This window comes from Diabrotica virgifera, chromosome 9, assembly GCF_917563875.1.
Source record: "Diabrotica virgifera virgifera chromosome 9, PGI_DIABVI_V3a".
NCBI classification, from domain to species: domain Eukaryota; kingdom Metazoa; phylum Arthropoda; class Insecta; order Coleoptera; family Chrysomelidae; genus Diabrotica; species Diabrotica virgifera.
Window position 1 is genome coordinate 208,325,603 of NC_065451.1, and position 17,629 is coordinate 208,343,231.

General features: G+C 32.1%; 1 protein-coding gene across 1 annotated transcript in view; it reads right to left on the reverse strand.

The window, feature by feature from the left end:
* Positions 1 to 17,629, reverse strand: part of LOC114331698 (uncharacterized) — an 81,212-nt gene that overhangs the window by 50,119 nt on the left and 13,464 nt on the right. The window contains exons 5-7 of the mRNA XM_050660796.1: positions 17,397 to 17,504; positions 16,190 to 16,454; positions 14,761 to 14,966 (exon numbers count right to left, since the gene is read on the reverse strand). Of these exons, the coding sequence (XP_050516753.1) occupies positions 14,761 to 14,966; positions 16,190 to 16,454; positions 17,397 to 17,504 (579 nt within the window). The remainder of the gene's footprint in view (positions 1 to 14,760; positions 14,967 to 16,189; positions 16,455 to 17,396; positions 17,505 to 17,629) is intronic.

The following is a 17,629-nucleotide window of genomic DNA, read 5'->3' on the forward strand; positions in this document are numbered from 1 at the left end:
GCAAAAGCACATATCGGTACAATATCACTTTTTTTCTTTGACTTGTTAGCTGTGTGTATGCCAAATTTCATGTCAATCCAAGCGGTTCTTTAAAATTTAAAGGTTTTGCAATATTTTACCGTTAATGAATGGACTAAAACTGGCTATCAAAGCGGACAATAGAATGTCCATTTAAAACGACAAAGGGACTACTACAGGGCTGCTCTACGTCCCCTACCCTGTTCAAAATATTCCTGGAAAAAATCCTGAAACTATGAAAGAGGAAGTGCGAAAGAATGGAGTATAACCAGTACGAAACGAATATTTATATACCCTAAGTCTTGCTGACGATCAAATAGTGATCGCAAAGACGAAGATGACCTCAGTTTTATGAGAAGAAAACTGGAGCAGAAATATAAAAAGAATGAAATGGAAGTAAACCTACAGAAAACTGAATACCTAACAGCGGAGAATACAGAAATAAACCAGTTGGAGATAGACGAGGGTAAACAAATCAAAGGAACAGACAAGTGCAAGAATTTAGGTTTCATAATATCAAATAAAGGAACAACTGAAGAAGATATAATAATTACACTTTTATAAAAAAGAACTTTTTTATAATAAAACCTTTTTATTATTTATAGAAAAGAATGTAAAATAATTTAACGATAAACGATTTAACGATAAAATGCTTAAAATTTCAAAAATTACACTCTAATAAAAAAGTACTTTTCAAAATATCACGGCTTTGTTATTGTACATGTATAGGATACAACATGTTTGGAAAGAATAATTAAAAGATGAATTTTTAGTAGGTGTATTAACTGTTATTTATAATTATGATTCCACAAATTACACTAGTATAAAATATTTTATTTTTTATAATACCACGGTTGTTTAAAATGGTATATACATATAATTTTAAGTATATAAACTTTTAATTATTTATTAAAACAATTAAAAAAAGATACGCAACAGCCGGGTTCCAACTGGGGACCATCTGAAGTCTAATGCCACTGAGGCATCATCAATTTGTAGATACCGATTTATTAACGTACTTTAAAATATCATTTCATTAGTCATATTTTTAAAATAGTTTGACATTTAAAAAAATCGATTTATCCATACAGTGTGATTGGCCAGTGGGGTAAAGCTTTGTATATCCGTTATAAGTAATAGATAGTAATAAAATTTAATAACAAAAATTGTAGCCAACTTTGATTACAGATTGATAATCAATAATCGTAAATTGTAAGTTTTAGAAATTATTCAGTCATGGCTTACTTAAAATTTGGAAAGATTTAGACCCGCAATTATTAATAATTTTGCTCTGAAAAATGAAAATATCTCGAAAACTAATAAATTTACACATAGGGAATGTTATACAGAAATTATAGTGTGGTAATGGTACTTTTCTATAATGATATAAAATACAGGGTGTTCTATTTAAAATTACTGAGAAAATAATGTACTTGCGTTTTGACTCACCCTGTATTCAACATAAAGAAAATTAGCAAAACAACCATTTACGAAAATTTTGACAATAAATAAAAAAATATAACGTCAATAAACCATTGACCTTGTGCTTGTTTTTATTTATACAGGTAGTTAAACTTGTTACGATTTTCATATAAAATTGGTTATAACTTTGTAAATACCCCGTATAACATACCAAACCTTTATATTTTTGTAATCGAAAAGTTACGAAGATTTCTAATATAACATAAAATACAGGGTGTTCTATTTAAAAAAACATAAGTTTGGTCTGTCACTATGTTATCGAACACCCTGTAACATTCTAACTAATTTTGTGATGTGAAGCTCAAAGTTCGCTAAAATTTTTGTTATTAAGTTTTATCGCTATACATTACTATAACGGATCTACGGAGCTTCACCCCACTAATTAATCACCCTGTATAATAGCAGTTAAATATTGCATTGTTACCTAGTTCTAAGCTATCCTGAAAATTTCAGGTGTCTAGGTAGCCTAGAACTATTTTTTAAATGGATTACAAAATTTGCAGAGTCCGTGACACCAACCAAGCCAAGTATATAAAATGGTTTTAAAAAAATAGACTAGGACAAACAAAAGACTGCATACCAAAATTGAACCCAATACTATAGGATAAAAACATCAGCATAAAAACAAAAAGAATAATAAGTATATAACACCATGATAACTCACTTATGGTTGTGAAAAATGGATAATAAATAAGAAAACCAAAAACAAAATAAGAGCAACAGAGATGAAATTCCTTAGAAGGAACTGCAGAGTAACAAGAAGAGGTAGAATAAATATCATAGAGATTAAGAGAATAATGGGAGTGAACTCAAAATATAATAGACTACATCGAACAGAAGAGATTAACCTGGTATGGACATGTCAGATGAGTAGACTAAAATTGTTGGATAAATATAATAAAAGATTGAAGCCCGATAAGAAGAAGGAAGAAAGGCAGACCCCGAAGATCCTTCAAAGATGAAGTTGACGAAGCAATGGAGACAAGAAATCTAGAGGAAAGGGACTGGCAATACAGAAAGAGGTGGAGAGAACGGTTGAGTAAAGGAATACAGTGAAAACTGTGGAAATTCTTAGTATATACCAGAGCTCAGTGCTTAGATAGTATTTAGAGTTAGATTAAATAATGTAATATTTTCAAAGTTAGATTTTTTGATGTTTAATGTTTGTTAATGATGTGGAGCAACAAAGTATCAAAAGGAAGTAAAACAGACTTGCCTAGAATATTTAGTTAAACACTGAATGCTAAAATTATTAAGATGCTAAAATAATTAATCTGGATTTGAAAAAAGACTAGAAATCAAATGAAAAATTATATTTATTCTTAGTTTACCGCCACATCATCCTAAAATGTAAAGAAAAACTTATGTCTGCTGTTGGAAACCGTATTAAGACATTCGACAAAATTAAACACAAATACCTAATAGTAAACTTTTCCGAGAAAAAATATATTTAAGTTATAAAAACACACAAAGATAAGCTTAATCTATATTAAAGCAGCAAATAACACGTGATACCAAAGAAAAATAAGAAAAACAACATTTGGAAACACTAAGTGTCAAAATAGTTACACACAAATCTTTGACATTAATAACCAGATAAACCATAAAAATTGGACCAAAGAAGATCAAAAGACTATGAATAAATACTGATGGTAAAGCACAGAAATCTTTAAGTTGTAAACTTATAAAGAAAATATTGCAAAATTTTGTAAACATATGTATTGAAGAGGGTAAAAGAGACCCAGAATGCATCTTAAAAACTGCGAAATAAATATATAATATAAGATTTCACCAAAATATACCAGATACAGACTGTATAAAAACTTGGGAGAAAAGTGAGAAAATAAGAAATATGTATACAAAAATTACAAACCTTAAGAAAATGGTTAAGTGGTTTTTATCCCAATTCATCTGATCTCATCTAATGCGTGGTAATATCCTATTTTGTTTTAAATAAAATTGTCAATAAAAGAAAACATATATCATAAAACAATTGAGGACATCAATAGAACAATACTAAGCTAGAAAAAATACACTGTAAATAAAAAATTATAAATTAAATCTTGGTGATTAATAGGAATATTTAATAATGCATTAAACAGTTAAGCTAATAAACGAGCAAATTGCGACTAATTATTGAGATCGGATGATTAACTGGAGAGATTTACCTCAGCCCAAAGTATAAAAGTGCTCTAAAAATGCTCAAATCACGTACTCACCTGACTCATTATAACAACAATAGATATTACATCGGTTGTCCACTCATACCAATCGCGGAATCACTCTTGCAGCCCATTCCTCACTCTAATTTATCCACGGAAGGAATTCTCGTCTGTTTTCAAATGTGGTATTTACGTAAAAACACAGCGGCGTGCGGTGTGGCTTCCATGACACGCCCCATTCTACTGCCTCCCAGAAGTTTCTCCACGCTCTCTCATTGATTTCTCCCCGTTATGTTTTGAGTTGGTCAACTGCTCCATTGTACGAACGGCGAATCGATATTGTGCACATGAATGTTGGACTTTTTTCTTAATCATTTTTCTGAAACTGTTTTTGGAGATTTTTCGAATATGTTTTTTGAAACATAAGTTAAGGCTCTTGCCTATAAATTCTAAACAAGTTAAATCAACTTATAACTATGGTTATTTTTTTAATTAAATGCTTTTCTTTACTTCAATGGTTTGCATCAAATCTTAAGACGTTAATTTGACTGCCTTTTCTTCAATGCAAATGAATGAAAATTTGCAGACATATGTATTCGCGGGAACAATACACGAATAGTGAATAAAAAAAATTGTGTTTATATTAATTGTTTAAATAAGAAGACGATTTTAACGGAAAATGCTTAAATTCTCTTGTTTTTACAATGAAGAAACTTGAAACATTCACAGATTGTAGCTCATTATATGAACTACACATAATTTCACTTTTTACTTTAATTGTTTACGTTATGCTTGATAAATAAACAACAAAGTTTTTCAAATTCAATTCAAATTCAACAATTCAAATTTTTTGCCGGTTCCGACTACTTTTCATGTTTGTACATCATATGTTTTATACATATTTTAATAAACATGACGATATATTTTAATGTTTAAAAAGTGTTAGACCAAAAAGTAACAAATAAAAAAATATGAAAAAAAATTTTTAAGAAACGCTTTTCTCTAGTTACGAGTGACTATAATTAAAAAAATTAAAAAAAAAACAACTAAAAAGCAAAAAATAAAAAAAATTGAAAAAATCTAACACGTTCGTTGGGGCAAAAACCGTTTATTCGATGAAGACGCGCCACGTTTTTCTTTGACGAATGTGTTAGATTTTTTCAATTTTTTTTTATTTTTTGCTTTTCAGTTGTTTTTTAATTCTTTTAATTTTAGTCACTCGTAACTAAAGAAAAGCGTTTCTTAATTTTTTTTTCATATTGTTTTATTTAAATTAAATATATTTTATAGTTATGTATTTCCAAAAAAATTCCCTTAAAAAAATATATAAAAAAGAATAACTATCCACAGAAAATAAAAATCAAATTTATCATTAAATGTATTAATTTTCAATAGATTCTTCAGCAGTTTTGAGATTCAGGTATGGTGAGTGCTGGGGAAATGTCAAATTCAAACCGCTGCATCGTCGGTGATGTGACAATACCTCCTATCTGCTTTTTCATGAATTTTGTAAGAGAGATTTCAAACTTTTTTTAGGGTCACTTCCTGTTTTCATATAATATTTTTTGACTTGTTTTTTAGTCAATTTAACTATTTATTTACTGCAAAACAAGTCAAAACTCACATATGAAAACAGGAGGTTACCCTAAAAAAATTTGAAGTCTCTATTACAAAATTCATGAAAAAGCATATAGGAGGTATTGTCACATCACCACGCGCTGTTTTTGCGACAAGTGTTGATCTATGTGGTTGAGCATTAACGTGGAGAAAAAAACTAGTCCCCCATAGCTGCATAAAAATTAACAATAAGATGCTCAATAATGTTCCCTCTGACATCTCATCATTCATAGTGTCCTGGCAAAAGTAGAGATCTGTTTTTTCTACCGAAACAGATTCCAGCCCAAATCATAACATCACAACCTCCAAATTGATGAGCCATCTGACACGATATTTAATTTCGTGGTACTCTTGACATTTTGGAAATACAAAAGAGTAAAATACAGGCAGTAGAAATGAAAATATCTGAGTCGTTTTCGAGGAGTTACCAAAAGAGATAGACTACGGAACACTCAAATAAAAGAAGAAAAGATGAGTGCTCTGCACAAGAGATTTAAAGTTGGAGCTAGAGATAGGTTGGCGAGGTGCTACGTTTTATAGACTTTGTTATGGAATGGAAGCTTGGACTTTGAATGCAACATTAACGGAAAAATTGCAATCATTCGAGTTGTGGGTGTATAGAAAAATATTCTGAAAGTATTGTGGACAGAACACGTCTTAAACAAAGAGGTTCTGAAAAGATGAATAAAGAAATGGAAATCTTAAAGACAATCAAAACAAGAAAATTACAATATCTCGGGCATATTACACATGGAGAGAGGTACAGCTTGCTTCTAAAGTTCGAATAACTATGGATTATAATATATATCTTATATTCCAGATTCTTAGTATAGCATGGATACAAAAGAAAACAAACACGAAACTATAAGAGGAGTGAGTATAGAAAGAAGGAGAGTGAGAAAAATTTAAGGGACTGGTTTAAAGGGCAGTTCAATATCCAACCTCCGATTGGGAGACGCGTACTCTTTTAGAGTAGGAGTAAGAGAAGTACTGTCTATAATTTTCATTTAATATTCTTCATGCTCTTTAAGGTTAAAGCACCCAGAAAGGGCAACGATTTGTTGTATTTTTTCCATGCACATTCGATTTGTTTTTATGTTATTTTTGAATGTCTATATACGTGTCATCTCTCGAGAATAGTGTAAATAGACCGTAAATTTTAAATACATGGAGGTGAGTCTCACGCAATGCTTTGTCTTTTTTTATTCAATGAAACCGTTTAGTTTGATAAAAATATGGTAAATATGGTTTGTTGCCATAAAAGGATGTGTATCAACATAATGATTCATAAATTCAACTATTAGAACACGTGTTTTTTTCATATTTTTGTATTAAGGGTGTAGGCGCAAAATTTCGCGACAATGTGTTTCTTTTTTTGTTCAGAATCCTAAAAGGGGTGATACACACGCGAGTAAGTACGCGAACTTATAGCTCGACGACCTTTTTCGCGCGTGTATCACAGCAAGTACGCGTACTTTAAGTCCGCCGAGTAAGTACGCCGTCGATCCAACAAGTTTGAAATCTTACTCATAACCCGTACGTGTATCACTGCCACGAGCCGCGAGCCTCGAGCCATCATGGTGTTACCTTTAAAGTTACACTTATATTTTCACTAATTAAGCAAATTGCCTAGAAATAATTCAATCGTTTATTGTTGAAAGGAGATAAGTTACATTTAAAATTTTTGAGAAAACCGTAAAACCCTATTTTAAGCTCTACTAAATTATTTTTGATTATTTGTATTTGAGTAAACCTAATTATGTATAGGCTGTTTTATCCTACTGATGAAAATATTACCATCTTATCTATGATATTTTGTTTGTTTATGTTTACCTTGTATTAAATTAAAATAGATCAAAAACAAGTGCTATACTTCACATCATGATTTTGACAGCTTACCACACTAAAAAAAATTAAATTATTCTTCTATTTAACAAAACCTCATCACAAAAATAATCAAACTCTACTAAAAAAACATAAGATTTCAGCAAAATTAGCTACACAGAAAATAAAAAATTTAACCACGAGGACAGTTTCTAAATTTTTTGCTACCGACGGCGACCGCGATCTTTAAACCCGCGTACTTAAAGTTTGCATGTGTATCACACGCTTAAGGAAACGAACTGGACTAAATATTAACGTTCAAAAGACCAAATATATGTGTTATACTAAGTCAAGCAACCCGACACCTAAAACAATAATAATTGATGATCTAGAACTGGAAGGTGTCGACACCTTCATATACTTAGGTTCGCTGATTACTAAGATAACAATTTCAGTGAAGAAATTAAAAAAAAAAGTGCTCGCCAATAAGTGTAAGTGTTATTACACTCGCAGCTCGAATGATTTCAGTTTTTTCATTGATGCCGCATTCAAGATCCAGGCTTCAATTTATTAAAAAAAATCGAGAAAACGTAGCACCTAGCCAACCTAATTCTTAGCTCCAACATCAAATCTCTTGCGCAGATCACTTTTCTCATGTTGTTATTTGCTCTAGACTTTTCTTTTCTGATTTTGATTTCCTAGAAGTAACCATTTGTGGAGTTGATCATTGTTCCAAGATTTGCATATTGAACTACTCGTTCAACATTGGTTCCGTTTATGAAAAGATTTTTCTTTGAGTTTTCGATATCCTCATAAATTCTTTCTTCTTGACGTTCATTGTTATACCGTATTTTTTTCATGCTCTGCTATTCTGTTCACTAGTCTCTGAATATCCTTAATATTTTCGGCTAAGAGGACAGTGTCATCTGCATATATAATGTTGTTGATGGGAACTCCATTTACCTTTATTCCACCTGTTTGACCTTCAAGAGCATTTTTCAGGATCTCTTCCAAGTAGGCATGAAAGAGAATTGGCGATAACACGCATCCCTCTCTCACCCTACGTCTGATTTCAATTTCTTCTGATAGCTGTTCGTCCAGTCCAACTACTTCACAATGACATAATTATTATTGTTTGTCAATTCAGATTATGTCAGTTTGTCTCTCAACTTACGAATTATTAAAAGTAATTGCAAAACTATTCTCAAAATTTATACAACAATCCTAACGAGGTAAACGATTTTAAACTACGAGTAGTTACCCGATTTGTAACTTTTTGATAACTATCGATTTTACAACAAACTGTAAACACAGCAATTTAAAACTTTCTAAGTATTCGAATCAGCGACTTCGTAATCTAATACTCAAATCACTTACTCTAATCAAAAATTTAGATGTTTATGAGCCCTTTAAAATAGCTTTAAAACTGTAAAAAGACTTTGTAAGCTAAAATTGTTTCAAAAAGTTTCTGTGATACTAAAAGGAATGAGTTAAAGTCAAAATAAAGGTCTTCTTCTTCCTTTTTATAAGCAATTCTTCTTGTTCATTGGCGGATTTATACCTCTATGGAAGGTTGTCACTCCATCTTTTGCGCGGTCGGACGATAATTCTTCTACAGATTGGTGCTTTATCTCTAGCTATTTTGATCACACGTGTTTGAACAACTGGGCTTTTCATCGATTGTCATTTGTTTCGAGCTACTGTCATATGTTGTATAATCTGTGTATACACGGATTATACGACATATAACAGAAGCTCGAAACAAATGACTAAGAATGAAAAGCCCTATTCTGCTTATGTGGTCATTCCACTCTTTTTTCGATTTAGTGTCCATTCGTTAATATATATACTGTACTGTTATGATCTGCTTTCTCTTACTTTTATATTAATTAGTATTTATTTAATTAATTATTGAATTGACACAAACCATACATAAACAAAAATTAAGAAAAATCTCAGGGTGCCTTTTTATCAAAAAAAATAACTAAATTATCTTAGATTATACTTATCCTTTCTCGTGGCTTCAGTATCTCTTAGTTGATCCTTATCGGGATAAAATAGGAAAAGGAAATAAATAGAAATACCATAAATAAGCACATACAAATACCTTTATTATCAAAAGCAATGCTCTGAAAATTTATCAATTAAATCCTGTGGGCATAACTGTCCAAATGAAATTTTTACCATATAATTAATCAAATTCAAACAAATATTTATCGCTTTGTTCCTGATACCATTAATAAAACAAGCTAAACAAACAAATTTAGGTATTCCCACAAATACTTATACTTCCTATTAAATTTTTGAAATGTTGGAATCTTAATTCATATGCTTTTACGCAAAAATTTTAACTTCTGATTATAAAGGACATCTATCACATAAGTTATTGACAGACCTTTTTGATTCACACACAATGATGTCTCCTCTTGACCCAAACAGCTCTTCCTTGTTGATTATGTTAGGCTACCAATCAAAGCCTTCTCCGTTCTCAGCATCAATCCAGCAGCATACCAGCAACTATTTCTCCAACACAAGCCAGGCCTCTTTTGACCAGTACTCGTTCAATAAACTCCAAAACTCTCTCCTCTCTTTCTCACAATAATAATCTCCTGAGACCCAAGTATCTTTTTTACTTGGTGTCACAAATAATTTTAATAACTATAGTTCTTGTAACTTACTCTCTTGGACTTTACAGAATCAAAGAGGTATTTCTTCTCAATTTGATTTGTCTCTCGTTCCACTTTTCAGCTACTTTCCACTATCAAAAAACCACTAGTACTTGCTTCTGAACTACTCACGAAAACTTTGACTACCCTTCTCGGATGCCAATCACATAATAATATATCCTTTTCCAAACTGTCTGAACATTCAAAATTCTCTCTCCCCATTCCAAATTTCCAAGACAATCAGAAACATTTCTCTCTCCACCTTCCTCCTCTTTCATTCGAAAAAACCCACGCATCTTTCCAAACAATTACTTCTATTCATGATAATGACTTTTCTGGAATTCTACAAACTTACTTGGGGTTAGACAAAGAGCCTTAAAATTACAAATTTCTTTACCTTAATTTTCTAAAAACTAATTACCTGTGGCTTTTGATTTCCCGTAACAAACAATCGGATTAAAATTATAATCCGAAATAAATTGTCTTTTCACTTCATTTTATTTACTACTGTCTTTAATTCTTCAGGGAAAAACTCATTAAGGATAAACCCACTGCGTAAAAGCTAACTTCTAATAAATAGTTACAAATCAATATACAGGGTGTATCAAATTTATGTGCCCGCGTTATATTAAAAAAATAAAATTTTTACTCTTTGATTGACAAAATGATACACAATAGTACGTTATATTTTTTTCTAATTTCTTCGGCCTCTTTCGATCCCTTAGAGCGTATTTCCTGAAATTATTGTCAGTATTCTCATCTCTGCCGTTTCTAGTAGTCTTTGTGTATCGGGTGTTGTTGCTGATGCATATATTATGTCATTATTGGTCTTACACTGGATTTATACGTTCTTAACTTCATCTCAGTGTTAAAATATGTCGATTTCGCCATATCGTGTTATTAAGGCATCCTGCCAGTGGATTGCTTTTTGTACTTCATTTCTCATTTTCATGTACTTCATTTTCTCTAGGTCTCCATAGCTGGACAATGTAATTCCAATATATTTTTGCTCTTATGTTAAATTTGTGCAGTAATCTTTGCAGACTATCTTCATATTGTGTCGTCTGCGTAACTTCTTTTTTTTAGTATTTTTTACTTCTTTGTTTCCCATTCTGTATCCTCTTAATTTTTTTATGCTTTTGATGATTTCATCCATGATTAAATTGATGAGTCTGTCTTATTCCGCTGCCTACGTTTATAGGTTATGTTACGTTAGTTGTTCATCTATTCTGACATCTATTTTGTTGATTTGGTATATATGTTTGTATGTGAAAAGATGGCGTGGAAACAGATCCATTAGCCACAGATTATTATTTTGTTATTTTGGTAGATGTATTCAATAGTTTTTATGATATCTAGGGGAAGTTCTCTATTATGCAGAAGATGGATTACATCTTTGAGTCTTACTCTGTCAAATGTTTTCTTAAAGTCAATCAGACATAGAAGTGCTGGTCTATTATTATACTCTAGTGATTTCTCCGTAATTCGTTTTATGATGAGTATTGCATTTGTACACGATCTTCCAGTAAGAACACCCTATCCTGATCTTATACTCTGATTCATTAGAGTATTTAACAAGTTGATATCTCTGTATTTTTATGGCTATTTTTATCTCCTTTTTTGAATAATAGAATTGGTTCGCTGGTATTCCATTCTTCCGGTATTTTTTTCTTCTCTTCCTCTTCTTCTTCTCCTTCTTTTAATAGGTCTACGTCCTGTTTCTTCTGTTACAGTCTCTGTTGTGACCCGGAGCTCTAACTCTCGTACTATCGTTTTTGGCCCTTCCTATGTGTCGCTTGGTGTAGAGCTTCTGGTCTTAGCCCATTTCGCAATACGTTCAGAGGATCCATCGGTTTACGTGGTCTCTCCACATGCGTCGTCATCCATCTCACTACATCTTAAACGCCTAGCGCTCTCAATGTGTCTTCGGGTATTTTTTTGTATTTTATAATGTTAATTTCTGCTGTTAATTGTTCTGTCATTGCTGACCAACAATATTTCAGTAATTCGTTTGGTATTCAGTTTTTATCTGTAGGCTTTCTGTTCTTTAGCTTTTCAAGCGTTTTTCGAACTTCCTGTATACCTACCCATATTAACTTCTTAAATAAAAAGTAAAGAAAAAAATTAATCAATAAACTGATATCATAGGATCGTGTCACCGATTTCCAGCTTTATTAGATATTAATCAGTCGTCTTTTACACCGTGTGTAAAATCAATTAATTAAATAATATTTCCACTTTTACGATCAATAAAAAACCATTTTTTCTGCCTAATCTCCAGTTGGTCACATCGCGTCCTGATTTCCAAAGAAATTACCTTTTTGCCCGTGAACAAATGGTAATGTTTATGATTACCGGAATGTATGGAGCACACCATTCATTAACCTTCACCTTTGAATTCATAAATAGATTCTTTCGCCGCTTCTTGTTAAAACTGCACGCGAAATTGCCAATGATTGGCCTACCTGATAACACACTAAGGAATAAAACACGGCTATTTGTTATAACCTTTCTCAATCTAAAAACGTATTATTGAAAAACTAAATTAATTTTTTCGTATTTGACTGTGATTATTGTATTAAAAAAAATTTAATCAAAAAATCTAATCCTCAAACAATTAATCATCATCATTCCTCAAACTCTTGAATCCACTGTAAGATATAGGTCTCCTCCATATTCTTCCATTGTTGTCTATCTTGTGCCTTCTGTATCCAATTTCTCACTGTTTTTCTCAAATCATCCATCCATCTTTTTAGTGGTCTACCTAGGTGTCTTTTATCTTCTCTAGGTCTTCATTCCATGAGTGTTTTGGTATTATCATTTAAACGTATACCATTTTAGTCCTCTCTCTTACTATCCTATTTAGTACTATATCTCTTCTTGTTGTTTCCAACATTGCTCTTTGCATTTTTCTTTGTGTTGTTCTCAATTTATTTGCAGAATGTTTAGTCAAAGTTATGGTTTCGGAATCATATGTTATTACCGGCAGTGTGCACTGGTTGTAAACTTTTTTCTTCAAGCAAATCGGTAGCGTTCCTTTTAGAATATGTCGCACCTTGCCAAATGCTGCCCATCCCAAGCTTATACTACGCTGAATCTTACAAGTTTGATTGTCTTTTTCTATTCTAATTTCATGCCTTAACTAGATATAGCTAAGAACCTGATGGACTTCGTGCCCACCTACTCTAAAACATCACTTGGAACTAAATTGGTCATGTACTTTGTTTTTTGAAAGTTTATATTCAGGCCTACTTGTTCTATTGCCTGTTTGAGTTCTTCTATCATTTTGTGAGCTTCATTTAAAATCTCGGCTATAATGATTTATCTATATCATTTGCAAAGCGCAGTGGATATTCACCAACAATATTTATTCCCCTTTTAGCATAATCCAGTTTTTTAAATGCATATACATACCAGAGCTGCAGTAAATAGTTGGAGGGAGACGGTGACGGAGATATAATAACACATAGATTAGGCCAGATCCGAAAAAAAAATAGCGTAACGCGGAGCAGTTCGGGTCGGTGGTCTATCTATCTCTCTCTACCGGCACTTAGCTTTCTCTCTCTAGCATATTATGATGACCACCGCCTCTGTGTCTGTGCCGTTCCATTACTCCCACCTCTTGATAGATACGCACACACTCGCACGACAGACAAAAATAGCTAGACCACCGTACTTGACCGCCGTACTTGATATTGGCGTTACACCCCGATGCATTGAGTGGCATATCCCCAGCCTGGTCTATTGTTAACATGTCTCTGACGGTGTCGCCCTGTCTAATTCCTCGCTCAATTCTATATTCATAGGTAAAGTCATCGAGTTTAGCAGACGCTGTTGCGTTGTTGTATATATATATATATATATATATATATATATATATATATATATATATATATATATATATATATATATATATATATATATATATATAGAGTAGTGAGTGTAGTGTCTGGAGCCTCAGGAGACTGAGACCCCGGAAGCCCTGAAGATGACGTCAGAGAGGACGTCGAAAGCTCGGCTTGGAAATCAACGACGCGGTTCAACCCGGAAGCCTGGTGAGTTTATTTTTAATATTAATTCTTTTGTTGATATTGATTTTAGCTTTAAGTTTCATATATATATATATATATATATATATATATATATATATATATATATATATATTTATCAAACTTGTGTATCTATAGTTTATTCGGCTTTGTTTCAATGCTCTTAATACCGCCGGTAATTCCACGGTATCAAAAACCTTTTTTATGAAAGGTATATTTATTTTAAAAAACCCTCAAAGGGTCACATATATCACAGAACGTTTTCGATCTAAGTATATCATTATCAGTGCTGTTACATGCCAAATCACATGCTGAGCCACCAAAAATACATGTATAAAAATCCTTTAAACGTTAATAAATTTTGTTACAATGCAATTATTATTGAAAAATCCAATTGATTGATAAAAATCCGTAAGCTTTACGGGCTTTGGCATCCTATGAATCCCACAATCACACAAGCCACGTGGATTACTTAATTGACAATGTGTCTTCACATTAAGGACGGTGAGTAGCAACTATTTTATTGTATTTTGCCAGAGCAAAGATTTGATAAAATTGGATACTTTTTTCCACATATTTTCTCTGCTGTACGCAATGAGTATTTTATCGCCTGCACATCTGAATGGATTTTCACATATTGTTGTTTCTTCTGCATTTATCAATTATGAGTTTCTCTTTCTTTCTCTTTCATCTTCTACCACGATGTTTTTTACAGAACTTCTGAAAATACTGATTATTCCTTCATCTGCCACTTGTACTATTTTGGCAATTCCGGTGAACTATTTTCAATCACATTAAAAGAAAAATAAACTTTCATAAAAATATTTATTATTATAAATTTTACAAATTTTTTTCAATTTTAAAATAAAAAGCCCATAAACTAAGCCACCAACTTTGTTACATAATTTTTAACAGATTTACAAATAGGATAAAATAAAATTAATCCATATCAACAATTTCACAACTGTGGTACTTAGAGCTGGTCTCAAGCCAGCTCTCCACGTCGTTAGAAGTTAGATCATCTGCAGATGGACATTCAGTCAGCGGCTCCATTTCACTGAGATAACAATTTTGTGCCATACCGGTATTTTCCCGGAATTTGTTTTTGGACACTTCATTGTAGAATGATTCGGGATTGAACCCAATGCCTGAAAAAGAAGAAGTTTTCTATGAACTGCATTAAGAGACATGGTTTGAGGAAGTATTTGAGAAAAACTATTGAGAGATTGTATAGGTACTGAATTATCACCAACACGAAGACATAGATTTTATCGAAGAAGTCGAAGAAATAGAACTAGAAACGCCAGAAAAACAAGAAGAAATAATTAATCTCATATCACCTAGAGAAACAAGTGACCTGATCAGAAAAAGTTGGCCCCTAGCACCCGAATGTCATTATTAGGAGTGTGCAAGTTTATAGGCTGGGTTCAGTTCTATTACTTGCTTGCTTGCTTGCAAAAAAAAATCTGTAAACATGTATTTTCAGATCACCTAAGGTTTTATGAACAAAAAAAACCAAGTACTTTCATATTTGTTAGTAATATTTAAACTAATTCATTAAATTAATATTTAGATAACAAAAGAAAAGCTTTTTACAACTTTTCTTTTGTCGTTTTCAATATTGAGCAATTTTGACATCGATAAAATAGATTTGCCCTATGCAATTAATTCTCAACAATGAACCGATTAAAAAAGTTAATCATTTTAAATATCTAGGATATTAGATAAATGAGACATTAAATCCTGATGAAGAAATTAAAACTCGTATAAAAATTCCAAGGGAAGTGGTTAAGAAAATTTGGTCTATACTGTGCAATTCTCAGCTGAACTTACAACTAAGAATCAAGTTTTTAAAATCTTATGTGTATCCTATGTTACTATATGGATGTGAAACTTGGACCATTAAGGTTAATATGATCAACAAATTAGAATCCTTCGAGATTTGGCCATAGCGTAGAATGCTCAAAATATGATGGGTTCAACGCATCTTAAACATAGAAGGCTTAAACAGAATAGGTCAAGACTTGACGAAGATAATAAAAAAGAGAAAAGTAACACAGAGTAAAAAGAGAGGTGACAGATACTGGATTCTGTAGTTAATACTCAATTAAAAGATCGATTGAAAAAGACGAATTGGTAGGAAGAAATATTCATGGCTCCGAAACCTTCGTCGATGGACTATCTTAGCAGATGAATTGTTACATGCCGCGCAATATCGAGAAGGTACCTACGCCTAAAATTTAGGCACGGTGCTAGAAGAAGAAAGTACTTTTCAGAAGGTGACTATAAAAAATTCAAACGCTCGAACTTTTTTGTCATAATTATATTATAAAATTCCTCTTAAAATAATTTCGTCCTGATTCTTACTTACCACCATTAGCTTTTTTTGACCGAATTGGAGATTTGTACTCTCCCCCTGATGTCAACGAAGACGTTATACTAGGAAGTCGAATGTCCAGGTGAGAACCTTTAGCTGTTACTATTTTATTATTCATGGCGTACAACTTGGTGGCTATATCACGTGCAATTAGTGTTGTTAATAATGTAGCTATGTAGTTATCCTTAACGAATAAGTATTCTAAAGCACTTCGCTGCCAATACAGGTATCTGCAAGTGCTGGCTGCCACTATAGACACCTGTGAACGTAGTAAAAGAAGTATAGTAGAAACGGAATTCGGTCAGAATGCACAAAAATGTGGTGGTATCAATGTTTCGTGTACAAGACATTCGAGTAACCGCTTTAAAGATAAGCACTTGCCGGTATTTTAATATCGCATTAATCATTGTAAATTAGTAATTTCAGAACTTACAGTAAACACGTTAGTGCAGTTAATTTATTAGACGATAAATATTATGCAAAAGAAATTAAATTGCTTCTACTTTTAAGGACAAAAGAAGCAAGTCCATTACCGGAATCGAATTTAAAATTATTCTGCACATTGTGGTCCTGTTGATATCCGAGAAGACTTAGTGCAGTCACACTACCTTCCTAATATGGTGATAAGCTTAAGTCACTAACTTCCTAATATCCTAATCAGCTTAAGACCGAATACTGGTAGTTCTGTTATGACTTATGACATTGTGCAGTCACACTCAATTCCTAATACGGTGATCGGCTTGAGTCACTCATTTCCTTATAATGTCATCGGCTTGTGACAGAGTCGATACAGGGTACGGGTAGTTCGGTGATTACACACGATCACAGTGATAGATCAGTAATGTATTTAGTTTAGTATGTTTTAGGTGGTTGAATATAAAACTATATATTCTTGACGGTGCGTGATTTGATCGTGTAACGTGTAATAATCATCTTTGTGTATTTAATAAATGTTTATATTCGTAAATACGTGTTTAATTATTTAAGTAGACGATAGTTACTTAAATAGACTACATTAGTCTTCACAAAATGTTGCCAAACTGAATTATGGTATTTTCTGTTTAAATTTTCTAGCCAAATTCTGAGTCTGCTATATTATATTTCTTCAGTTCTAGCCGTTAGTTAGTGTTTAAGAAAATTTCTATATCATGTTTAATCATGTTTAATAGTTTATCAAAGCAAAGAAAATGATGATTCTTACCTTAAATTTATCATCGACTGTATTTCTGCTTGATTCAAATTCTGGCGAGTCTAAAAATTCACACGGAAGAATAGGGTGCAGAAATTGGTTATCAGACAATACATTGACCTGAAAAAAATTTAATTGCGTATATAAATAAATAAAGACAGTACGTATGTAGGGTATTCAGATCTTAAAACAAGAATTGTAAAATGGTGCTAGATGGGGTTACTACAAGTACTTCTTTTTCTTCT